Source organism: Ananas comosus, linkage group 5, assembly GCF_001540865.1.
Source record: "Ananas comosus cultivar F153 linkage group 5, ASM154086v1, whole genome shotgun sequence".
Taxonomy (NCBI): domain Eukaryota; kingdom Viridiplantae; phylum Streptophyta; class Magnoliopsida; order Poales; family Bromeliaceae; genus Ananas; species Ananas comosus.
Genome location: NC_033625.1, coordinates 3,957,030 through 3,979,700, shown reverse-complemented (window position 1 = coordinate 3,979,700; position 22,671 = coordinate 3,957,030). Strand labels below are relative to the sequence as shown.

At 38.0% G+C, this 22,671-nt stretch overlaps 3 protein-coding genes across 4 annotated transcripts; 1 reads left to right on the top strand and 2 right to left on the bottom strand.

Moving 5' to 3' along the window:
• On the top strand, window positions 151-7,425 carry LOC109710770 (DNA topoisomerase 3-beta). Of its 2 annotated transcripts, none has more exons than XM_020233521.1 (16): window positions 151-241; window positions 327-383; window positions 541-644; window positions 756-849; window positions 973-1,072; window positions 1,188-1,431; window positions 2,220-2,382; window positions 2,470-2,589; window positions 3,241-3,320; window positions 3,981-4,259; window positions 4,599-4,767; window positions 4,903-5,031; window positions 5,168-5,380; window positions 5,507-5,686; window positions 6,122-6,804; window positions 6,977-7,425. In XM_020233521.1, the coding sequence occupies exons 1-15, from the start codon at window positions 221-223 to the stop codon at window positions 6,770-6,772; spliced, it is 2,604 nt and encodes an 867-aa protein (XP_020089110.1). In that variant the 5' UTR covers window positions 151-220; the 3' UTR covers window positions 6,773-6,804; window positions 6,977-7,425. The 2 variants fall into 2 exon arrangements, with proteins under 2 accessions (XP_020089110.1, XP_020089111.1); XM_020233522.1 differs by having other exon boundaries at window positions 6,122-6,808.
• LOC109711100 (translation initiation factor IF-2-like) lies at window positions 9,330-11,353 on the bottom strand. Its single transcript, XM_020234003.1, has 2 exons — window positions 11,011-11,353; window positions 9,330-10,916 (listed from the first exon to the last, which is right to left on the bottom strand). The coding sequence occupies exon 2, from the start codon at window positions 10,914-10,916 to the stop codon at window positions 9,660-9,662; it is 1,257 nt and encodes a 418-aa protein (XP_020089592.1). The 5' UTR covers window positions 11,011-11,353; the 3' UTR covers window positions 9,330-9,659.
• On the bottom strand, window positions 14,496-18,085 carry LOC109711057 (cytochrome b561 and DOMON domain-containing protein At4g12980-like). Its single transcript, XM_020233943.1, has 3 exons — window positions 17,310-18,085; window positions 15,497-15,751; window positions 14,496-15,032 (listed from the first exon to the last, which is right to left on the bottom strand). Exons 1-3 carry the CDS (start codon window positions 17,934-17,936, stop codon window positions 14,721-14,723), a joined length of 1,194 nt encoding a protein of 397 aa, XP_020089532.1. The 5' UTR covers window positions 17,937-18,085; the 3' UTR covers window positions 14,496-14,720.

Here is a 22,671-nt window from a genome sequence, read left to right as displayed (position 1 = left end):
AATTCCAAGGCTAATTGCCTCACATTTTTATGGGCCGGGTCAGTGCGGGCCAGGCCGGCCAACGGGCTGCCTTCCCGTTTTTCACCCCGTACTGGGAACTGCTGTCAACCCCTTTAGCCTTTCCTGCGCGGTGCGAGACCGCTCTCTCTCTCTATATCTCTCTCTCTCTTCGCTTCTATTTCTGTTTTTCCCCTCGCATGTTCGACAGATTTCGCTCCGCATGGCGCCTAAAGTGTTTATGGCAACACTCCAAACCCGCTCCTCTCTTTGCTGCTTATTATGACAATACAAAAATACTTACAACCAAGGTTCTTCCCCGTTTGCAGGTGGCAGAGAAGCCGAGCATCGCCCTCTCCATCGCCTCCGTTCTTTCCGCCGGCCGGGTAAATACCTAAACGCCGCCTCCCTTCCAAAAACCCATCCATTACATTCCAAAGGAAACTGATTCTGTAAAACTCGTGCCGTAATAATCGTTAGGACGCTGCAGTTTTAGATGTTCCGCACATTCAAGCTGCCTCTGACCATCTTTTTACGCCGCAGATGTCGACGAGGAAGGGCAGTACTGATGTGCACGAGTTCGACGGAATGTTCCGGGGAGCACATTCGCACTTCAAAGTAACATCTGTCATCGGACATGTCTTCAGGTTGCCTGTTGATTGATTACTCTGGATTTTGGATTTGATACATGTCAGACTTAGTTTGATTTATGCGTTTGCAAAACTTTGATTGTGAATGTTCTTCGCATCGTCGGACAGCGTGGATTTTCCACCTGCGTATCAGAACTGGGAAGTGACTGATCCTATGGACCTTTTCGAGGCGCCGGTTCTGAAGTCGGAATGTAACCCAAAGGTATCGTCTTCCGACACTACACTTTGCTGACAAACATATATGTAATGGTACGCAGCAGTTGTCGGCATTTCATGCATCTTCATGTCGGCAATATTTAAGCTGACAAATATTTGTATGTGCAAGGCTCATATCCGTAGGCATCTATCGCTAGAAGCTCGAGGTTGCACCTACTTAGTACTATGGTTGGATTGCGATCGGGAAGGAGAAAATATATGCTATGAAGGTAAACCTTGTTCCCTTTTCTGAATGAGATATTGGCGGTGTATAATGTTGTTAGACGTAGAAGTGATTGAGCGAATAGTAGAGTTGAAGCTAATCAGCTCTACCCTTTAATCTAGTTATCGAATGCAGTGGAATCCATGAGACCGAGGCTGGAAGAAGAATTTTTCGTGCTAAATTTTCATCTGTCACTGAGAAAGACATATGCAATGCAATGGACAATCTTCTTGTGCCCAACAAAGATGAGGCACTATCTGTTGATGCACGCCAAGAAATTGACTTGAAGGTAGGAGTCGCATTTACTCGATTTCAGACCCGCTATTTTCAAGGAAAGTACGGGAACCTTGACTCGAGAGTTATCTCGTGAGTTCTCTTTCCCTTCCCCAGTGTTGCTTTGCAATAATGACTTTGTTAGTGTTACTTCATGCTTCTAGTTGCTTTTTAACCGGTACTTTTGTTTTTTCACGTATAGTAGTTTGCGTTACATTTCCTCTTTTTCTGCTGCACGTTATGTAGGAAGTTTTGAAACTGTATCGCCGAATGCCAATTCAGTCCCTAATCATCGCTCGTTAATGATTGAAACTTCATTAAGTTGTTTTATTAATCATGCCGTGAGCTACCTCTTATGAGAGGTGACAAAAGTCTGCCTTTCTCGTTTATCCTATCATAAGCAACTGGAACATAAAGTATTCCTTGGTCGATACCACTTTGTCGTACTACTTTATCATGTCTCCAAAATCACTACTTGAAGGAAAATATAAAAACGAAGATAAGGTGCAATACGAATGCAAACCTCATATTAAAATGAATATTATGATTACTTTATCTCATGTTTCAAAAGTTAGTTTGTTTGCTATAAGCTTTGTCTATATTATAGATTCTATGATGCTTTATCTCTTGACGCAATTTCAAAAATCAGTTTGTTTGCTATAAGCTTGTCTATATTAAGAAACTGATCACTCGCTATTCTTTCAGTTCTATATTAGATGGCAGCTGTTTCTTTATTTTGTTTTTTTCTTTTTCCTTTCCAGAAAACAAGCATGAACATTCCATCACTTATACCTGTGTCTTAGAATTACCACATCTAGCTTCTTGATGATATTGTGCTATCTGCTGATCTAAGAATTCTTAATATCCATCTGTTTACTTAGCTATGGCCCATGTCAAACTCCCACTCTTGGATTTTGTGTTCAACGCGCCATGCAAATTACAACATTCAAACCAGAAAAGTTCTGGTCCTTGAATCCTTTTATCATGAAAGATGGTTACGAGGTACAATTGGATTGGGACCGCAGGAAAGTTTTTGATTCTGAAGTAAGATTCTGCTTTCTCAGTGCCCAATATATGGTTTGTCCTTGTTATTAATCTTTAAGGTGTTTGCTTTGTCTTCCGAAATTGCAGGTCGCCACGATGTTCCAAAAGATGGTGACTGATGATGGCACTCTAAAAGTAACTGATATATCGACAAAAGAAGAGTGCAAACCTCGCCCTTCTGGTCTTAATACAGTTAACATGCTTAAGGTACCACCATAGACAACACAGTTTGACTATGCTGTTTATAATTCTTATGTATAATGCATCTTTTCTACTTATATTAACAAAAGGCAGTGTCATCACATGGAAGCAAAAAACTGAATCAACTGTAGCATAGGGTCTTGGTAAGAGTTCTTTAATCCTTTGGACGGTGTTCTAATAAATAATCTAGTCAAGGATAGTAAGCTTTTATTTTGCCTAAACTCTGGATACATACAAGAAAGAATGAGATGTTGAAGAGTTATGATAAGTGTGACTGTTGATATGGACCCTGAATGTAATATATTCCATCATCATCATAATAATAATAAACGTAATAGTAACCATCCTTAAGAATTATGTGAGTTGAATTAAAACTTGCTATGATGAGGAAACATATTTCTAGTCTTCTGGTAAAGTAAAAACGTAAAACAGTTGGAGTACAGTAAAAAAAATGTTTCTTTTTGCAAAATTCTTATATATATATATATATATATATATAGAGAGAGAGAGAGAGAGAGAGAGAGAGAGAGAGAGAGCAGCTTAAGCTTTTTTACTTACCTAATTGAAATCTCTGCGAAGTAAGTTTTGATGTTCCAACTGCATAAGTATATTTTCTTAGCCATCCTTTTTTTTTCCGTTTGTTTTTCTTGATATCAGGTTGCATCAAGTGCACTAGGACTCGGTCCTCAAATGGCTATGCAGTTGGCAGAGCGACTATATACTCAAGGATTTATTAGGTTTTCCATAACAGCGTGTTAAATAAATTAACTTATTTTCAAAAAAAAATTCTTTGTATCAATGCTTTAGGTAGATGTTGTATCTTGGAATAACTAAGCTCTGAGAATTCCCCATGCGCATATTGAATTCCCTTTGCTCAAGCTGTTAATGCTGTGTCTTTTTTTGTTCAGTTATTGCAACTGCATGCTTTATCAGTTTTTTTTTTTTTTTCCTCATTATTATTTCATCGAGTGCACTAGCAGCCTAAAATGCCCAAAAATAAAAGGACTCCCAATTATCTGCAAGTATTGAATTAACAACAGTGACTGCCCTACTAAGTTCCTTCCGTACAACGGCGCCACCCAGACACTTGAAATACTATGTACTCATGTGGTTTAAAGGCTATAGGAAGTTTATCAAACTCGTCTTATCATAATTTACTTTTGCATTTCTGTATAAAAGCTTTTAATTTACATGAGACTGAGCTCTAGTTTTATAAATATCATAGGACTACAGATGCACTAATCTAAATTGTCTTTCACTATTCTTTTGTTTTACGTAGTTTGCATCAACAAGATAAAATTCTCATCATGTGCAATTTGTTCTTAGACTAAAACAGTTTGCACTATAATTGTCGAGATATGCTTTCTCTAGAAGATTGAGTTTATTTGCATCTGCAGCTATCCACGCACAGAGAGCACTACATATCCTGCATCATTTGATTTTACGAGTGCTCTAAGTATTCAACAAAACCATCCTATTTGGGGCAACTACGTAAAAGCACTGCTAGCTGATGGGTACCATAAGCCGCGGCAGGGACATGATGCGGGGGACCATCCTCCCATTACTCCAATGCGCTCAGCAACAGAAGATACGTTGGGAAATGATGCTTGGAGACTGTACCAGTTCATTTGCCAACATTTTATTGGTTCTGTGAGCCCTGATTGCCGGTATATGAGGTAAAAATACTAACTTGCTTGGCTCATAGGTCTTATAATTTTCATGTACAGATCCACATAAGTGGCTATGACAATTTCCTTTCTCTGCTTCCTTCTTTGGATCCATATGACTCCTAAATGTAGAGAGGACTCTGCTCTATCAGTGTTATGGAATTCCTGTCATATGGTGCAAAACATTTAGAAGTTCATAATGGCTCTTTGAGGGACTGGAGTAGTTTAACTTTTGTTTTACTTTATGTAATTAAATTGGTTTGAGGTATTCTGAGTTTATTTTCACATGGAAACAGGTAGTTTGTTTCTTTTATTGCATACGATATCTCACTTTTATGGCTATCACAGGACTGCAATAGAATTCACAGCAGGTGGAGAGGTATTTCACTGTACGGGACACCATGTTACTGCTAAAGGCTTTACATCTATCATGCCATGGATGTCAGTTAGTGAGAAGAGTCTTCCTCAATTTAAGCAGGGTGAGAAGATAAAAATTCTTAAGGTTGACCTATATGAGGTATAACCAATTAATATGGGCATCTCTTGTTGGCATCAAACTATGATCATTTTTTGCAATTTTTTGTTTATTCGATTATATTATCCTCTCATCGTACCTTTCTGAACCGGTCTCATAATGCTTATTCACTTTTAGGGTAGCACCACACCTCCAGATTACCTTAGTGAGAGTGAACTGATTTCTCTCATGGAAAAGAATGGTATAGGGACAGATGCTTCCATTCCTGTTCACATAAACAATATCTGCGAGCGCAACTATGTTCAGGTACTTAAATCTCAAACTATTGTCTTATCCAATAATTAATCATGTGGAGTAATTATGGTATTAATGGTGATGCTTGTAAAATCAAATGTTTTACTGCTTTCAAGAATCTAAATTTCAACCGATGTGTTGATTAAAGGTTAACTCCGGAAGAAGATTAGTTCCAACAGCATTAGGAACTACCTTAATAAAAGGATATCAATGCATTGATGCCGACCTATGTTTGCCAGACATCCGCAGTTTTATTGAGCAGCAAATCACCTTGATTGCAAAAGGAGAAGCAGATCATGTTCATGTAGTGCAACATGTTCTTCAGCAATTTATGAATAAGTACTCATATTTTGTTAAAATGGTAAGTTTTCTTTGGCTTGCATCTGGTGTTCACCGACAGTGAACATGCTGACAGGCGACAGCTCATTTATCCATAGGTATATCTTCACAATTATTCACACCAACATTTGAGTTCTGCTTCTTGCAGATTGAAAACATGGATGCGCTCTTTGAAGCACAGTTCTCACCTTTAGCAGACTCGGGGCGTCTACTGAGCAAGTGCGGAAAATGTACTAGATACATGAAATATATTTCCACCCAACCAACAAGGTTATATTGCACAACTTGTGAGGAGGTGTATAACCTCCCTCAGAATGGCACCATCAAGGTAAATTACTCCCAAGTCCCAAGTATTTTAAACATGTTTTGCTCATAATAAGTTGTGATCATGGCAATAACTACTGCTATCACTTCCCGTATATGTAGTTGTGTCGACTTGAATATCATATTTTGTTGTAGGTTCCTCATTCCCTACTTTTGTGGGAAGGAAAATTCACTTTTTTTTTGTATAAGTGCTTAATAGATTTACATGGATACTTCATTTGAAAAAGTTTTTAGCAATGTACCATCCCTATATTTTGTAGCGAGTAAAAGTAGCGACTTCTAAAGCATTCTGCAATATCTTTGTTTGTGTCAGATCTTGATTTAATGCATAATAGGTCTAAAGTAAAAGTAGAGACTTCTAAAGCATCCCACAGTATCTTTGTTTATGTTTTAAATCTTGATTTAATGTGTAATAAGTCTATCTTTTACCTTTTCTCAGCTTTACAAAGAGCTTGCTTGCCCTCTCGATGGCTTTGAACTGCTTCTCTTCTCGATGGCTGGGCCTGATGGGAAATCGTTCCCGCTTTGCCCCTTCTGCTACAATTCTCCCCCGTTTGAAGGGATCGACAAGCTCTTCAGTGCGCTTAAACTTGAAAGGAATCCAGGCAAGGTCGGAAAGGGGGCTGGTATGCCATGCTTCCTTTGCCCACACCCAACATGTCGTCACTCTATGATAACTCAAGGAGTATGCGCCTGCCCTGAGTGTAGCGGAACTCTAATTCTTGACCCTGTAAGCGCGCCTAAATGGAGGTTATACTGCAACATGTGCAATTGTCTCGTCTCACTTCCACAGGGGGCTCATCGAATCTCCACTACGAGCGAAAAGTGCTCAAATTGCGAGTCAACTATAATTGAGGTCGACTTCAACAAGAAGACAACGCCGCTTCAAGACGGTGCGACTTTGCACAAGGGGTGCATCTTGTGCGACGAGTTGTTGCACTCACTTATTGAGATGAAGCACGGAAAGTCGTTCTCTATGAGGCGCGGAAGAGGTGGTAGAGGCAGAGGGCGAGGGAGAGGAAGCAGCAGGGGAAGGGGGCGAGGTGGCTCAGCACGTGGGGATCCGAAGATGAGCTTCCGAGACTTTTGAGAAACGGCATGATGTTTCTTCCAAGCATTTTGGCGGGTAGTTTTTTTAATTTTTGGAAAATCTTAGTTTGCTTTTTGATGTTTGAGTTAATTTTTAGAGAACACGCAGATTGCTCAAAATTTTCGACCTTTTCTCAAAATTTCTTTGCAATGAGCTTTTTTTGACTGATATAAAGGCACATTCTGGTTCATTTTCTTGATGCAGATCCTGGAGAAAGATTAACTTTATGTACAGTTGACGCGGTAGGAGTGAAAGCATTTATCAAGCTCTTCTGTCGGGAAATGATGCTAACAGAGCCCCGTCTCGTAGCAGCTCGAATTCATTGAATTTGGTCGAGTGCAATTAGCGAATAATGACTAGAAATAGTAGCAAAATTAGTTCTGTCAACAGCATCACTCTTATCGAAACCCTACTGTAGTGATCATGTTGTTGGAACTCAGGATTTGTGTTTGTGACCTAGCTGTTGCTGTATCATTGTGTATCATTCATGTACTCTGAAAACTCTTACACTGTATGCAGCTTTACCAAGCATTGGTTTTGTTAATGATTTCTTTTTTATGCTTCGAAAAAGGCTTGAAGGAACAGTTATTATGGCGGAGGATGTATAAGAGGATTGAAGAGTGAGCTATTTCTGTCGATATTGTTTTTTTTTTTTTGGGACTTTTGAAGGGTGAAATGCATGGATGGCTCCTGTACATTCCCAATATATGTCTTTGATTTTAAACATTTTATTTAAACAATTTAGTTCCTGAACTTTGTTTAAAAGAGTTAGATGGGTTACATGCAAGGCACAACACTTGAAGGCCTCGTTTTTTTTTTTTTTTTTTTTTTTTTTTTTTTTTTTTTTTTATTTTTTTTTGTGGTTGGCAAAAAGTATTTCCATACATTGCACAAACAGCAAACAACACCCAAAGAAGAGCCATGGGTACTAACGTTAAAAAACAAACAAAACTCTTAACATAGATAATCCAAGCCCAACAGATCACAAAAATTGTCAAACGGTCAAAAAGCCCAAAGAAGAGCCATGGGTACTAACGTTAAAAAAAAAAAAAAACTCTTAACATAGATAATCCAAGCTCAACAGATCACAAAAATTGTCAAACGGTCAAAAAGCATAAGACGAATAAAGCAACAAATTCAAAAAGAAGAAAAAAGAAAAAAAAGGAGAAAGAAAAAAGAAAAATATCAGAGTCGAAAACAGTATCTCATGTAAATAATTATTACTCTCTTTTTATCCCTGCGGTCCCATAAGTTTAGCTTCTGCTGTAAGCAAAATCCAATGTTCAAAAATCTAAATAAGCTTTTGACTTAAAAAAAACCAGAAGGCCATTCTCTCCCCATCTATACCTCACCTTATTTCTCACTTTCGTTACAACTTTGCGCTGTTTCTATCATGCAAATCAACAAAGCAAAGATGCTTACCTGCAAATTTATCATCATCATCGAAAAAGGGAAAGATAGGGAGAACGATGCTTAAAAAAGAGAGGAAAAAAAGACCCAATCGCCTTTCCTTCGGAAATAGATCTTGTTTATTGCTTTCCCGAACAACAAACTTTTTTCGCTCTTTCACACTGCATTCTAGAAGTTAAAATCACAGGGTAGACTTTTCCTTTTTCTAAAAAAGAAAAGATAACTACATCCAATATTTACCTGGACTAGCTATGCCACTGATCTAACTCAGAACAGTTAAAATGCTTAAATCCAATAATCCTAATGTCCCATTCCATTGGAGATTCCTCTTTATCTACCATTCCTATGCAAGTTCCTCGAGACAACAGTTTTGAGTCTTTTTGACCAAACAACCATGAGCCAAAACGAAAGGACGAAACGTGTTAGCTTGGATTCCTCTGATGCAGTCTTCACGTATTTTACTAATAGAGCTAACAAAATTTCCTCTATAGACTTCGTTAGATTGGGTAACTAGATCCCCAAACACTACAATTACCCCACAAATCGATCTAGTAAAAAAAGTGGCTCGTGAATAGCCCATAGCATCTGCATGACAACAAACAAAAGTTTATGCTATTAATTGAAGGATCTAGTAATTAAAGCCAAGAGCTCTTAAAGCTGAGTAGTGCTTGGACCGACTTTGATACCATGTTATTCATCAAATTGATCTAGTTGGAAATAACCCAAGAATATGAATCAAGAATAGCCTTAAGAATAACAAGCGGTTACAAACGGAGACAACGACACCTACAAGTTTGGTAGGATTACGGCATATACAAACAGAGGTTCAATTTTGAGTGATCAGCAAACCGCATACTTTTTAGTGTTTCGAAACAGCATCTACCGACCTATCTTTCCACGGCCATAGAGAATTCAAAACTCAACATCACACATTAAAATTTGGCTTTCCATGGCCATCATGAACTCAAAATCCAACTCAACATTTTGCTATCAACTTAAAAATGATTTTGTACAATCATTGTTATCTCGGGGCCGAGATGCGGTCCTTGTTATGTATTAATCAAGCATCCAAGTACGATTTGTGAATTCTGAACTTGCGGAAGCAAAGGCTATCATTGAGCCGCGAAAGTACAACAGCAAAGAGAAATTCCAGAGTAAACAACTTCAATTCATCTCCGAGTGTTAAAACAAAATAACAACAACAACAACAGCAACAACAAGAGATCACCTACCGAAGATTCCAATTACAAATAATCCATGTCAATAGATGACCTAGCACAACTCAGATACCAGAATTTGGTTTGCGAATTAGCTTGAGAGAATTAGATGCATTAACAAAGGAACAAAGAAATGTTACACCTAGTTTTAGTACCTAGTACTCTGTCAAGCTAAGACCTAGTATGAATTGAGCTATGAATGAACACAATGGACTAAAAGAAGAATGTGGTTAGCACAACATATCAGGGGAGAAAGTTTTTCACACCTCGGGCGCCGAGGGCCCCGCCTGCTCCGCCTCCACCTTCTTTTCTGCCTCCACCTGCTTCTCTGCCTCATCAGTCTTTTCCTCCTCAGCAGGTATAGATTGAACTTGTTCGACTCTTTTAGGCGGCCGGCCGCGCCTTTTAACGGCGGCGGGATTCGCGGCTACCTCTTCACCCCCTGCTACTGCCTGCTTCACCTTAGGGGGCCTGCCGCGCTTCCGTTTCCCATCCAACGCAGGCGAAGTGGCGGGCGCATCAGAAGGCCTTCCGGGTTCCCGACCAGGCGTCGACCCCTCTGTCGTCGTCGCAACCATCCCGGGCATCTTTCGCGGCCGGCCGGGCTTCCTTCTCTCGCCCATCGCAGGTGATTTAGGAGGCCTGCCAGGTTTCCGACCGGGATTCGACTTCTCTACAGCTGCTGCTACTGCTGCTGCCGCTGCTGCTGCGGGCAATTTCCGAGGCCTACCGGGACTCCTCTTCCCTTCCGCAGAAGCCGCCGCCGCCGCCGCCGCCTTAGGCGGCCTACCAGGTCCTCTACCGGGTTTCGACCTCACCCTCTCCGCCACGACAATTGCCCCGGGCAGTTTCCTCGGCCGACCGGGCCGCCGCTTGCCTTCAATCAAAACCCCCAATGCAGGAGGCCTGTCGGTTTTCCGGCGACCGAATCTCAACCTCTCCATCATCAAAGCCGCCGCCGCCGCCGCCGCTTCCGCCTTCCTCGGCCGACCCGGCCGCCTCGTCAACCCCGCCACCGCAACCTTCGGGGGCCTCCCACGCTTCCTCACCGCCGCCGCCACCGGCACAGGAATCAGAGCCTTCTCCGCCGCCGCCTGAGCCGCCTGCACTTTCCGCGGCCTGCCGGGCTTCCTCCTCACGACCGTCCCGACCGTCCGCAGCGCCTTCGGCGGCCGGCCGCGGCGCTTCGCGGCAGCCGGCGGATTCTGCGGGTTCGGGTCGGTCTTCAGCTTGACAGTCGTCCCGATCGGGACGAAGAGCGGCACCAGATTCTTGCGCGGTCTGCCGCGGGGCTTCGGATTCGCCGCGGGCTGCTGCGGCGACGAGGAGCTCGCGATCTTGTAGGAGCGCTTCACCATCCGCAGCACCTGCTCCCTCGTCATCCGCTGCAGGTTCTGCGCCAGGTTCTTGTCGTGCTGCGGCGAGGCGTCGCCGTAGGTCTGCCGGATGAACTTCGATATCGCCCGCTTGCTCGACCCATTCCTCTCCTTCAGCGCCTCGATCGCCGCCAAAATCATCTGCAGCAAAAAATTTAAACAAAAATCTGAAAACTTGGTAACGAAAGCTTTCTTCAATCGAGGGCGGTGGGAGCTCCGACAAAATTCCGCGTACGTCTCTGTAGGGAGGGTGGCGGGCGGCGGAGTCGGGGNGTGGAGGAGCTCAACAGGATTTGACCATCCTGTTTTGTTTGTGTACGTTGAGATGGGGAAAGGGAGCGGTGGTTGTGGATCAAACGGTTGGGACAGGGATGAGCGGATGTTCCGCGGATTGGTGACGTGGAAATTGTGCTTTTTTCAACAATTTTGTTGGGGAGGTGTAAATGCGCAATGTTGAGGATGAGAAGCACAGGGGTACAGGCTGTATAGGTTTTCTTTTTTGTTATTATTATATTTTCCATTTCTTTTCAGTTTTAATAACAATAATAATAATAATAATAATAATAATGATGGGGGACAAGAAATATTAATTAATATCATCATCAATGAAACTCTGGGAGTAATGTTGGCAGTTTGTTGAGAAGTTACTGCATGGTCGCGGTCTAGCACGTCATCTGTGAACCGGATAAACAATGATTCTCAAAACGATTTATCAAAAAAAAAATTTTGAAAAAAAAAAAAAGGAAAAGAAAGTAGAGAGTTCCAGATGTAGCGAATTCGAAACGCTGTTTGTATATGTTGACCAAAAATGTTGTTTTTACACAATAAAATATCTAAAAATTTGAAAAATATTTTAATTTTTTATTTTGTACTATAAAATTATAATAACTGCAACTTCAATTTTATAATATAAAAACAAAAAAATTATAAGTATTTTTAAATTTTTTAAACCTTTTATAATATAAAAATAATATTTGTAACCACTATATTATTAAACTAGACTTAATATATTAATTTATATAATACTAGAGGTTTTTTAATTTTCTGTAAATATTAATTTATATGATATTGTATATAGAGTCTTTTGCTTACATAATTTTTACTATTATTAAAAATTTTGAATTTATTGTTTTGTATCCAAAAATATTTTTCTAAAATTCAATTCAATTAGCAAACTCTAGAAAAAAAATATATATTGGAAGAAATTTTTTTTAAATCAGTTAAAATATCTTGTTCACGCCGAAGCAAATAAAATATTTTTAAAATTTTGAAAAGCATGCTATATATTATCGCTGTCGTATATTGGGCTACGAACAATCTGGTGCTTTCTAAACCATCATTTTGATGTTTTACCTCTTGTAGATGTCCTTAGTAAGCACTCCAATGATCCAATTCTCACCTAATAATGATTAAAGTTGGATAATGACATTTATTAACTTAAATAGATGATTCTTCCTATCATAATGAAATTATGTAAATGAATGTTACTTTATTGAGTGTTACAGCTATAATTTAGGAAATAAATAAAGATTTTTTTTCTTTTTTTTTTTTGATTGGGGGTCTCTCCTAAGTCTCCTACGACACTACAATGAAAGGGAAAGGGATTTTCCAGTTATGGTCCTATCTAACATATCAAATAATGGCAACAAGCAATGAAGTATACTTAATTGGGTGAATCACTTGATTCACTTCCCACAATATTCTCCAGTTACATAAATAATTTATAAATGATATTTGCAAATTACAGATTGGCTGAATAGTTTTTTCTACATTAATTATTTGCTAGTAATAAATGTTGAAGAAATAGTAGTCTATTGATGGAATTTTTTCTGATTAAACATATCTCTTATAATTTTGTTAACTCTTTGCATTTGCATAGCAATGCACTTTAAACTGAGGTACTCATGAAGCTTCTTAATGATATGAAATGGCAAAAAGGAATATATAATCCAATAGGACACAAATTGAAAACAAAACGTCGCCGAGTATGAGGTAGGCCAACTACTAAGACCTATTAAGTAGCTCTAGTTTTTTCTTAGAAAAAAAGTAGCAAACTATCTGTTTCATTCATTAAATTTAGAAATTTAGCAATATCGGTGAGGCAGTAAAAATCTCAATGAAAGAAAAGAAAAAAAAATGTTAAGAAGGATGATTTTTAGACAAGAAAATAATCTTCCATAGGATCACCATCCTCATGATCTTGGCGATTGTCCTTCTGGAGCCAACGAAACCGTTTTTAAAGATAACACAGTTCCTTAAATCTCAGATGACCTACCAGCAGACTGTCAAACTAGCCATTCTAGTTCGGATACACTGAGATCTGTTCCTAATCATCCACCTGTCCCACATGTAACTTTTATCGTCCCCTAAATTTTTAGATTGAATAGCACTTGTACAAAAACTCCAGTATCATCGTATTTGCTTGCTACCCCAATTTAGCAACTAACTTATGATATAAGGCATTGTAATGTTATTAAGAATTAAGAATGGTGTGATGTTTTGGAGTGGTCCACTGCGGTGGTGCCAATCAACATTTGGTGGGCCGAAGATCGGACCAGTGTTTTGTATGCCCAATGGCACGCGAATCATCCCGGCGCTATCACACGCCAAAGAGTGAAAACGACGTCTGTGTCGCCTCTTCTTTTTTTTCTTTTTTTTTTGGGTGCCGCTTTGTATTGGTTTTGTAACAGCTCTTATAACGACAAGCACTCACGAATAAAAAGCACAATAACGTTTTAATTTTTTTTTTTTTTTTTTGCTAAGACAGAGAGCTAAAAAAGCCACCAAAAGTAGATACTTTCATCTACAGTTATTTTTTATAAATCACTTGAACCAAAAATAGAAGGCTCTGGAAGGAAGAATTAAAATTAAAATTAAGATTAAGATTAAGATTAAAATTATGAGATCTAAAAGTACAAATTTCCACGTGATGCGTTCTGCTGTTTACTAAAGATAGTACCTGCTCATAAAATTTTAACATAATATTTACTCCAAAATTATTTCTCCCAAAATATTTCATTGCAAGTGTGGGAGACCATTTAGGTATCGTTTGATTTGGATATAAATAAAAATTATGTATTTTAAAGATAAATATAAGTTCAAATATAAACAAGAACTATACCAATTTTACGTTTGGATAAAAAAATTAGTTTGTTTTCAAAAATAAAAAAAAATAGCGTTTGAACAAATAAAATAAAATAAAAAGATGAGTACATAATTATATATATTAAAAATAATAATATTACCCTTCATTATATTTGAATTTAAATTTTAAAATTTTATATTTATATTTTAAATTTTAAAATTTTAACTTTTAATTTTTAAAAATTAAAATTAAAATTTAAAATTTAAAATCTCAAATTTTAAAAGGATCAATTAATTGAAGGTTTCATCTGCCCAACAAACCTCCATGTGAACCCTGGACTAAAAAGGATCAATTAATTGATGGAGAATCTCCTTTATACAGGACCCCAACTCAAGCAATTCCTTCACAATAAAAATTGTCGTATAAGTGCAATCTTGTCATCATATCACTTCCTTACAAAACAATTCGCAATAATAGCCAAACACAACTTATCATACATAACATAATTGGCTAAAACGTTAATAATTAATATTTGATCGTCTAAATTTAAAATTTATTTATTTTATATTTCTAACTGAGTTTTTTTTTTTTTTTTTCTAACAACAAAAAAAAAAATATAATCACTAAAAAGGAAGTAAATATGAAACTGAAGTATCTTGGATATAGACCTGGAGAACTGAAGCACAACGTAGACATATATATATATATATATATAGGTATGTTACAATCTATGCCATAACCAGTATACAGAGTATCATATAGGTAACCAAAAGAAACAAAAAAGAATCTGGAACACTGCAATACCACCTTAATAATTACCGAAGAAGAAAAATTGCTGCAGGAGTGGAAAAGCAGGATAATCATACTGCAAGCGGCTGTTGCACGCTGCGCTGGCCGTTCGTAGAGCCTATGTAGGGCTTCTCATCAGAAGACTTTCGCCGGAGAACTATGATCCAGGTAACGATCTCCAGTATGAAGGCGATTGCTCCCAAGATGCAGATCGCGACAATGTACGCTGTTGTCCATTTTTGAGCAGGATCTAAGATTTTCAGCCCTTTGAATATGTTAATGATGCCCAAGATAATCACGGCATAGCCGACCACGTGGTGGTAGATGTTCCAGTAGAAGCGATACTTGTGATCCTTGTTCGGTCTCAAAAGCAATGCAAAAAGCTGAATGAAAAAACACATTGGTTAAGAAGTTCAACATGTAGTAAATAAGAGGCATACGAAAATTAAAAAAAGATGAGAATAGGTGAAATGTATGGCTAGTTCCTGTTCTATCCGGGCATTGCAAACCTAGTCAGTGAATTCTCACTTGGATACTCTAGTCCCTGAAATTTTTCATATATTGCAATTCATCACTCAGGTCAAAATGATCCAAGTTTTTCACATAAAATGATCATTTTACCTTTCTTCAACAAAATGATCATTGTTTAAGACAATGTTAAAAAGTTATTTTTCTAGAAAGAATAAAAAACATGTTGCCCCATTTTCTTTTAGCTGCAACAGGTGGAATTGCAATACATAAGTTTGGGCGCTGAGGTATTTAAGAGTGAAAAAAATTGAGGGAATAAGCTGCAGGCAGTATCAGGATAGTGAAGGGATAATCCATGCTAACTAAGAAGATATTTTACCTGCAAGGTTGCAAGAGAGAAGAGAGCGATCCCGATGTTTCGATGGGTTGTGTAGGTGACTCCCTTCGATTTGCTGCCGAGGTTGAGACCAGTGGCCCAGCCACCAACTCCGAGGCCATAGCCAATAACTTGGCACGAGACGTGAAGGTAAAACCATGCGGGATCTGCCGACTTGAATGTCTTTAGGTATCTCGCGATGATTGCGCCGATAGGAAGTAGAATGCCCCAACTCACAGCATTCAAAACTCCATGCACCTGTACAGCAGTGCAGAGTAGCAGAAAATGAGATAAACACAAGAAGAATGTAGGCATGAATATGCTGACCTTGCCAACATATTGATTCAGACATTACTACATGTTCTATGTACAGGAAATGTGCATTTAAATGCAATGAATTACACTACTATCCCATACGTATTAAAATCGGTCTACATGGGTAAGCTATTCATAGAAGCATCCTTTTCTGAATAGCTAGGAAATTTCAAATTAGCACTGTTGATTATTAAAGGTAAAGAATTCTCTGCAATTCCAAAAAAAAAACAGAGGCCAAAGGCACTGCTTATGAAATTTGTAATATTATTATCTTGGGAACTTGAATTTAATGCCTGTTTGGCCTAACCAGAGCTTTTCCGCTAGCTGAAAGCTGAGAAGAGTTTGCAACCCAAAAATAGAAGCCCCACTTTGAAGCTTTGGATCGTTCTGTAGTATAATTAAAACCTTGAGCTAAATTTTATGGGTATAGATGGATTCATTGTTTTCTTACTCTTTGCATGCAAGTCTCTATCTAAAATATTATATTCCAATTTATATCAAATAGAAGACCAGTTGGTATATCTCATGCAGGTATAATCTGATAGCTACTTTGGCGAAGACCAAATCATCTGAGCGGAGCCTAATGTCTTCAGTGACTAAGATATCAATTGATAACCATACAAGAATTAACTGTATCATCTTTACCTTTCGTTTTCAACTCTGAGATTTGAGTTCAAACTAATTCAAGCACAGTATAGAAGACAATTAATTAATTGACCTCCTTAGCATTAAAATATTCAAAGTTCAGAGGAAAAAAAAAGAAAGTTCCCACATGCAACAAAATCTATCCTATTTTGACTATCTTTTGGAATCTAAGGAGTTTAAATAAGATACAATAAAATTGTACCAATCTTTCAACGCTGTGTGAATAATAAGACATGGAATACTATAGAACTCCAAATAGCAAACCACAATTTATGTGTGTCTCATGTGTGTGTGTGTATGCGTGGGTAGTGCGAAGAGGAGAGAGAGAGAATCCTGTCCTTATCTGCTCTCTTTTTTCTATTTCAGAAAATATCAAAAAAGATTCTACATAATTAATGTTTCACTCTTCAGGGAATTTTTTTTTTAAAAAAAATCTGCTTTGGTATGAAACAAATTACCAAATCAAAACAACAAAAAAAGGAAAAAAGAAAAGAAAAAGCCAAGCCTCAGCACCATACAAAATCAAAACAACAAAAAAAGGAAAAAAGAAAAGAAAAAGCCAAGCCTCAGCACCATACATAAACAAATAAAAACATTAACAAGTCACCAACATCCAGCTCCACAGAAAAATTCTCAAAATTAATTCTTCATCTTAATCCTAATTAAAAAAAATAAAAAGAACCTTTAATTTCTAAAGTCAAAAAAATACACAACCCCCAACTACAACCAACTTATTAATACCCAAAATTCAAACGTACTCAACCCAAAATTTCAATCCGAGAAGAAAAAAAACACATAAAACCAAACAAAAATTCCTAAAATAAGGAGAGCCAAAAGGGATTAGGGCACTACTCACATTCCTCTCCCTGGAGACGGATCCTCCGGAGCCGGAGGCAGAGGCGACGCCCTTGACGAGATCGAGCTTGCCCTTCGCGGCGAGGTTGTCGGCGCCGAACGCGTGCTTCTCCGGCGAGCCGCCGCTCACCCCCGACCCCACCTGCCACACGTGGTTCACCTCCTCCGCCCCCTTCCCGAGGATCAGCTTCGCGAAAACCCTCATCGCCCCGCCCACGTACTCCGCCGCGAGATCCGTGGCCTTGTACGCGATCGGCGACTCCTGCAAGGGCCCGTACCCCGTAATGTTGTACGTCTTCACCCCCATCGCCCCGTCCGGTTGCTTGAAGGCGATTAGGGCCTGGGACCCGGCCATGCCCTCGGCCGTGGGGTTGATCGCCCACGCCACCCACCCCGACGGCGCCGCGGGGGGCGCCACGAACGCCACCGAGAGCGCCGCCGCGGCGCGGTCGTACGTCCAGTGGAGCGACGCCGCGAGGTGCGGGAGGTCGCTGCACGTCGCGAACACGCGGTTGGAGAATGTCGTCGCGGCGCACGACGCGGCGGCGGCGGCGGCGTACCACGGCGCCGCGACGAGGAGTAGGGCGACGAGGAGGAACAGGGATCGCCGGAACCCTAGAGACCCCATGGCGAAAACCTCAGGATACGCAATCGGACTCTACCTAGGGTTAGGGCTTCAGAGATTTGGACTTGGGAGTATAAATTGAAGATCTTAGAGGGGTCTAATGCGCTAAAAATAGTCCTGTTTAATTGTGTAATAAGATAACAGCTATGGTATGAGCTCTAAGCAATTTATAGTGACGAGGCGGAGGGGAAGGTGAGTAGGGGTACGATGCTCCGCAGGAGCATCGGAAATTTGCACGTGGAGAGATATGATTGGGCGAGAGGTAATTGGGAGCGGTGCACGTTCCGAGTGGGAAAAGGAGGGAAAAAAAAAAGAAAAAGAAGTGAGAAATAAGAGGCAAGGAAAGAAATTAGGAGAGCGAAAAAGTCGGAAGCGTATTATGGAATTGTAGTTGGACGCGTTCTCGGGTACGGTTCGACGGTTGGGTTGGGTTCGTGGGATCGAACCTTGTTTTTGATATTTTAACCCCCCAATTTCTATTCTTTTTTCAAGTATACGCCGTAGCGCTTATTAATGCTGTATTTAATTTAATTTTTTAAATATTTCTTCCATAGATATTATTTTGTTTTTTTTCTTCATTGAGTTGATGCCTGCCTTGTTGCAACCAAAAGATTCCAATTTATTATGAGCATTTCAAAGAGGAAAAAAAAAAATATATAAATCATCTGCACTATAAAATAAAAACACATTAGAAAAAAAAAAGTATTAACCTTCTTATTGTATGATATAATTGTAATATTAGAATAATATTAATTGACCATGCGAAGATTACGTGTAATAAATCAAATCAATTCTAGTGAATACAGAAATCAATTTATATGTAACATACAAATAAACAAGTACACTGCAAATCATTTTAAAGTATTATATTTTATATTATTAATATGTTAACATATATAATATAATTTTTTTTTATTAATTTATTCACATAATTTGAAACATAACACTTATTTATCAACATAATATGATATTGTAAAGAATCCAAAATATAGATATTTTAATTTCTAATACTAGAGTTTGTCAGGAATATCATTACATTGTTGGTACAAATTTGTAAAGAAATTCAAATGAATGAAAGGACAAGTGAGGTGCATTATTGACCAACCATGGCATTGACACGTGGGCTTTTTTTGCAAAAGAAATAAAGAGGGATTAATTTGTGTCAAAATGATTTTACCACTAACTTGCATCGGATCGAAACTAATCTTTCGGACCTAATATCACATAGCTTAAAAAACAAAATTATTTTACGACTACCTCTTATGTAAAATAAATTTGACTTATTTTACATATCTTTGAAACTACTGTAGCATAACAAATTCAACAATTTACATTCTATAGTTCTCATCTCACAAAAAAATATTATATTTTTTATAGGTGAAAAAGAGCAGCAGCAGCGAGAACCGGTGATGGTCGGGTACGACGTGTCCTTCTAAAATTGACCACGAACAATTAGAGGTTTCGTTTAATTATTATTTTTATTCTAATTTGTGAATTAAGTCAACTAACATAAACATATACGCCGGGGTGGAGGGGTCGTGTGTGACTCGGAAGTCCAAAGACGGTGTACGGCGACTCCCGAATCCCGAGGGTGGGGTGCAAGTGCGGGTCCAACGGTTTATTAACGTTCTGGGTCGCCTAACCCACGCCGACGTCACCGTGACGATGGCGTGACGTCTGTTCTCGGTTTCTGCAGATCTGCCCGCCTGCTGCTCCCGAAGAAAAAGGGGCAGTGCCGCCTGCCCATCCCCCCACCGTCGATCCGGAGTTGCAATGCATCTGCAGACAGCACTTGATGCGCTGGCGACTTTCAGATCACCTGTCAACATTTTGATTTTTTTTTTTTTTAGAGAGATAGATACCTATTCGTTTTATTTATTTTATTTAAAATTAAATTTAGTTCAAAATATAAATTAATTAGAATTTAAATTTAGGACCACAGATATTAATAATCAAGTTTTTTTGTTACTTGCATCAGGGACAGTCGGTAACATTTTGATTATCATCACGGCGTGATAATCAAAATTTATCACGCCATGATAAATTTTGATTATCATCACAGTTATATTTTGTTAATGTGTTGAATGTATAATTATATTAATAGTATGCAAATATAGTCGTGTTACACAATTTGTATGTGTATTTGGTAAAAAATTAAAAATGGTATTTCGTAGAAAAGTGGAAAAGTGATCTTAAAGTAGAAAAGGAAGCGCGCCACTCTAATTTGGAGCATTTTTTGAACTTACTGGAAAGAGAAAGTGTTAGAAAGTGAAAAATTTAAGTATGGTTGAAGGTAAAATCACATTGGAAGAGGCATCTAGTAGGAGTATGCTCTAAAAGGTGCGAAAAATTGGCGAAAACCTAATGGTAAGATGATAATGACAAATAAGGAAGCCAGTTGTTGGATAGTTTATAGTTACACTTGACATGTGACTTTTTCCGAATTAACTACACTATAATATAATCGACGGTTCCTAGAGCAAGTGACAAAAGACTTGGTGGTTGGTACTTGAGACCCAAGTTCGAATTCTAGTTGATTTATATTTTCAGCTAAGTTTATTTTTAAATGAAATAAAATAAACGAAAAGGTAGCGTGCTACCTATCTCTCTCTCAAAAAAAAAAAAAAAATTGAAAAAAAAAAAGCTACACTATAATATAATACTCTATTAGTGTGTTTTTCACAGCATTCATGTATATATCCTTGGAAGGAAAAATATTTGGATGTGGTTGAAGGGCCAGAAGCGAACTCCAAAGCAAGATCTGAAAAATTATTTTATTTTTCTCTTTAAATAATTTTGTTATTTTTTTTTATTTTTCTCTCTGGCTTGGTTTATTTTTTTTAGTTCATGTATAAATTTAGAGAGCCCATCTATATATCTTGTCCTTTTTATTTTTTAGGTTTGAGAATCATCATTTTTTGTCTTCCCCATTTAGTTTTAAAAATATTTTCTTTTATCTTCTTTTTTCTAGGAATGTACTTTATTTACTTAATCAAAAGTGTTCACTCTTGTAATCAAATTGTGCTTTTAAATAAATTACCTACGAGCTTTATCCTCAAAATAAATATAAGGTCTAAAAATGGGATAAATTTGTTAAATTATGTGAGACAGTCGTTTATCTTCAAAAGTTAAGCTATCATAAAATAGCATTCTTAATACTTATATTCAATACCGTACCTTACGTTCGAACTCAAAATGTTTTGATATATTTAAGACGTGTATTTGAATTAAGCGAGAGAAAATTAATGATGCAAAAAACTAGATGGGACGCGAATTCATAATCTCCGTATCTGATATTATGTTAAATTATATACCACAGTTATTCTTTTTCAAAAACTTAAGCTATTAGTACAAAACGGTTGTTTCGCATTAATTTAATATAATTGCCCAAATTTAGTAACCTAATTAATAATTTTAAGGGACTAAGCTAAGAAAAGGGCAGCAATTATTATTATTACCAATAAAGGACAGAGAGAGACACACAAACAAACACATTGCTCAGAACAAGCAGAGAAATCAATAATTAACGAATAAGCTAAAAGAAAGAGCAATAATGATAACCAAAAGAAAGAGATTCGCAATTACAAGCAAGTGTTTCTGTTGTGAGATTCGAATTTTTGCTCATATTTTTGTTGATTCTCTTCATCAAAGAACTTTGATTTTTACTCTCTGATATTTTATTTTCGGTGGACCATGCCTTATATACACATGTTTGGAATTACTTTTTATCAACCAACCGTGAGTTCACAAGTGTTTAGCTATGTACCGCATTCTTTGAGAGAGTGACTCTCAAGTATCACTAAGGAAGTTCGAACTCCTAAATTCCTAGATGATATGAACATAAACATGAAGTTTCCCTCCGGAGTTCGGACCGTTGGCACTAACCATTGATTTTAAAAAATCGAGCTGTCAAGGAGATACAATTAATTTGTTCAAAATGTACAGACATAGCGCCAGCGAATAAGAGTGTTAACGAGTCGAACACGAGTTGACCAATGAATAACAAATTAAAAGGATTAGATTAGATATATATATATATATATATATAAAATAAATTTATAAAACCTTACCCATTAGACTTTGATCTAATGATTGAAACTTTACAGATAAATGAGTCTTTTTATAATTAAATTTGGCTTTGTATTTTGATTTTGCTAAAAATCAAACAATAAAAATATTATATACATATATATATATATATATATATATATATATATATATATAAAATATATGTTATCGAGCTGAACACGAACGAGCTAGCTCCAGCTTATATTCGGCTCGTTTATTAAACGAGCTGAAAAATTTAGCTCATGTTTGGCTCGTTTACTAAACGAGCGATTTACTCTGGAGCTCATTTCGCGCCGAACACGAGCTGACTCGTGAACAACGAGTTGAATTGCCATCCCTACCCACGGTTATCGATTGTGATTCCGCCCAACCAACCTCACTCCACTTCGAACATAACTCGGCCCAACTCAGCTTCACTCCATTTCGAATGTGACTCGGTCCAACTCAGCCTCACGCCACAGAGCAGCATGCTGGTCATTTTAAACCAACAGAGTCTAGCCAAATGTTTGAGCATGTATATGTGGGATATCAAATATCTGATATCTTGATAGTTAATTTAAAAAATACTAGCCAACTGTACTAGACGGTAATAAACATACACTTTCCTACATGCAAAACATAAGTTTAGCTTTCACAACAGACTCGAGCCGAATTTCGGTATAGCCCGGAA

Excerpts from the sequence above, each read along its gene's own strand:
- LOC109710770 (XM_020233521.1), top strand. The coding sequence starts at position 221 with ATGGCGCCTAAAGTGTTTATG. Across the intron at positions 384-540 it reads CCGTTCTTTCCGCCGGCCGG|ATGTCGACGAGGAAGGGCAG; the intron begins GTAAATACCTAA and ends TTTACGCCGCAG. Across the intron at positions 5,381-5,506 it reads ACTCATATTTTGTTAAAATG|ATTGAAAACATGGATGCGCT; the intron begins GTAAGTTTTCTT and ends TGCTTCTTGCAG.
- LOC109711100 (XM_020234003.1), bottom strand. The coding sequence starts at position 10,916 with ATGATTTTGGCGGCGATCGAGGCGCTGAAGGAGAGGAATGGGTCGAGC.
- LOC109711057 (XM_020233943.1), bottom strand. The coding sequence starts at position 17,936 with ATGGGGTCTCTAGGGTTCCGGCGATCCCTGTTCCTCCTCGTCGCCCTA. Across the intron at positions 15,752-17,309 it reads CCGTCTCCAGGGAGAGGAAT|GTGCATGGAGTTTTGAATGC; the intron begins GTGAGTAGTGCC and ends ACTGCTGTACAG. Across the intron at positions 15,033-15,496 it reads TCTCTCTTGCAACCTTGCAG|CTTTTTGCATTGCTTTTGAG; the intron begins GTAAAATATCTT and ends TTTTTCATTCAG.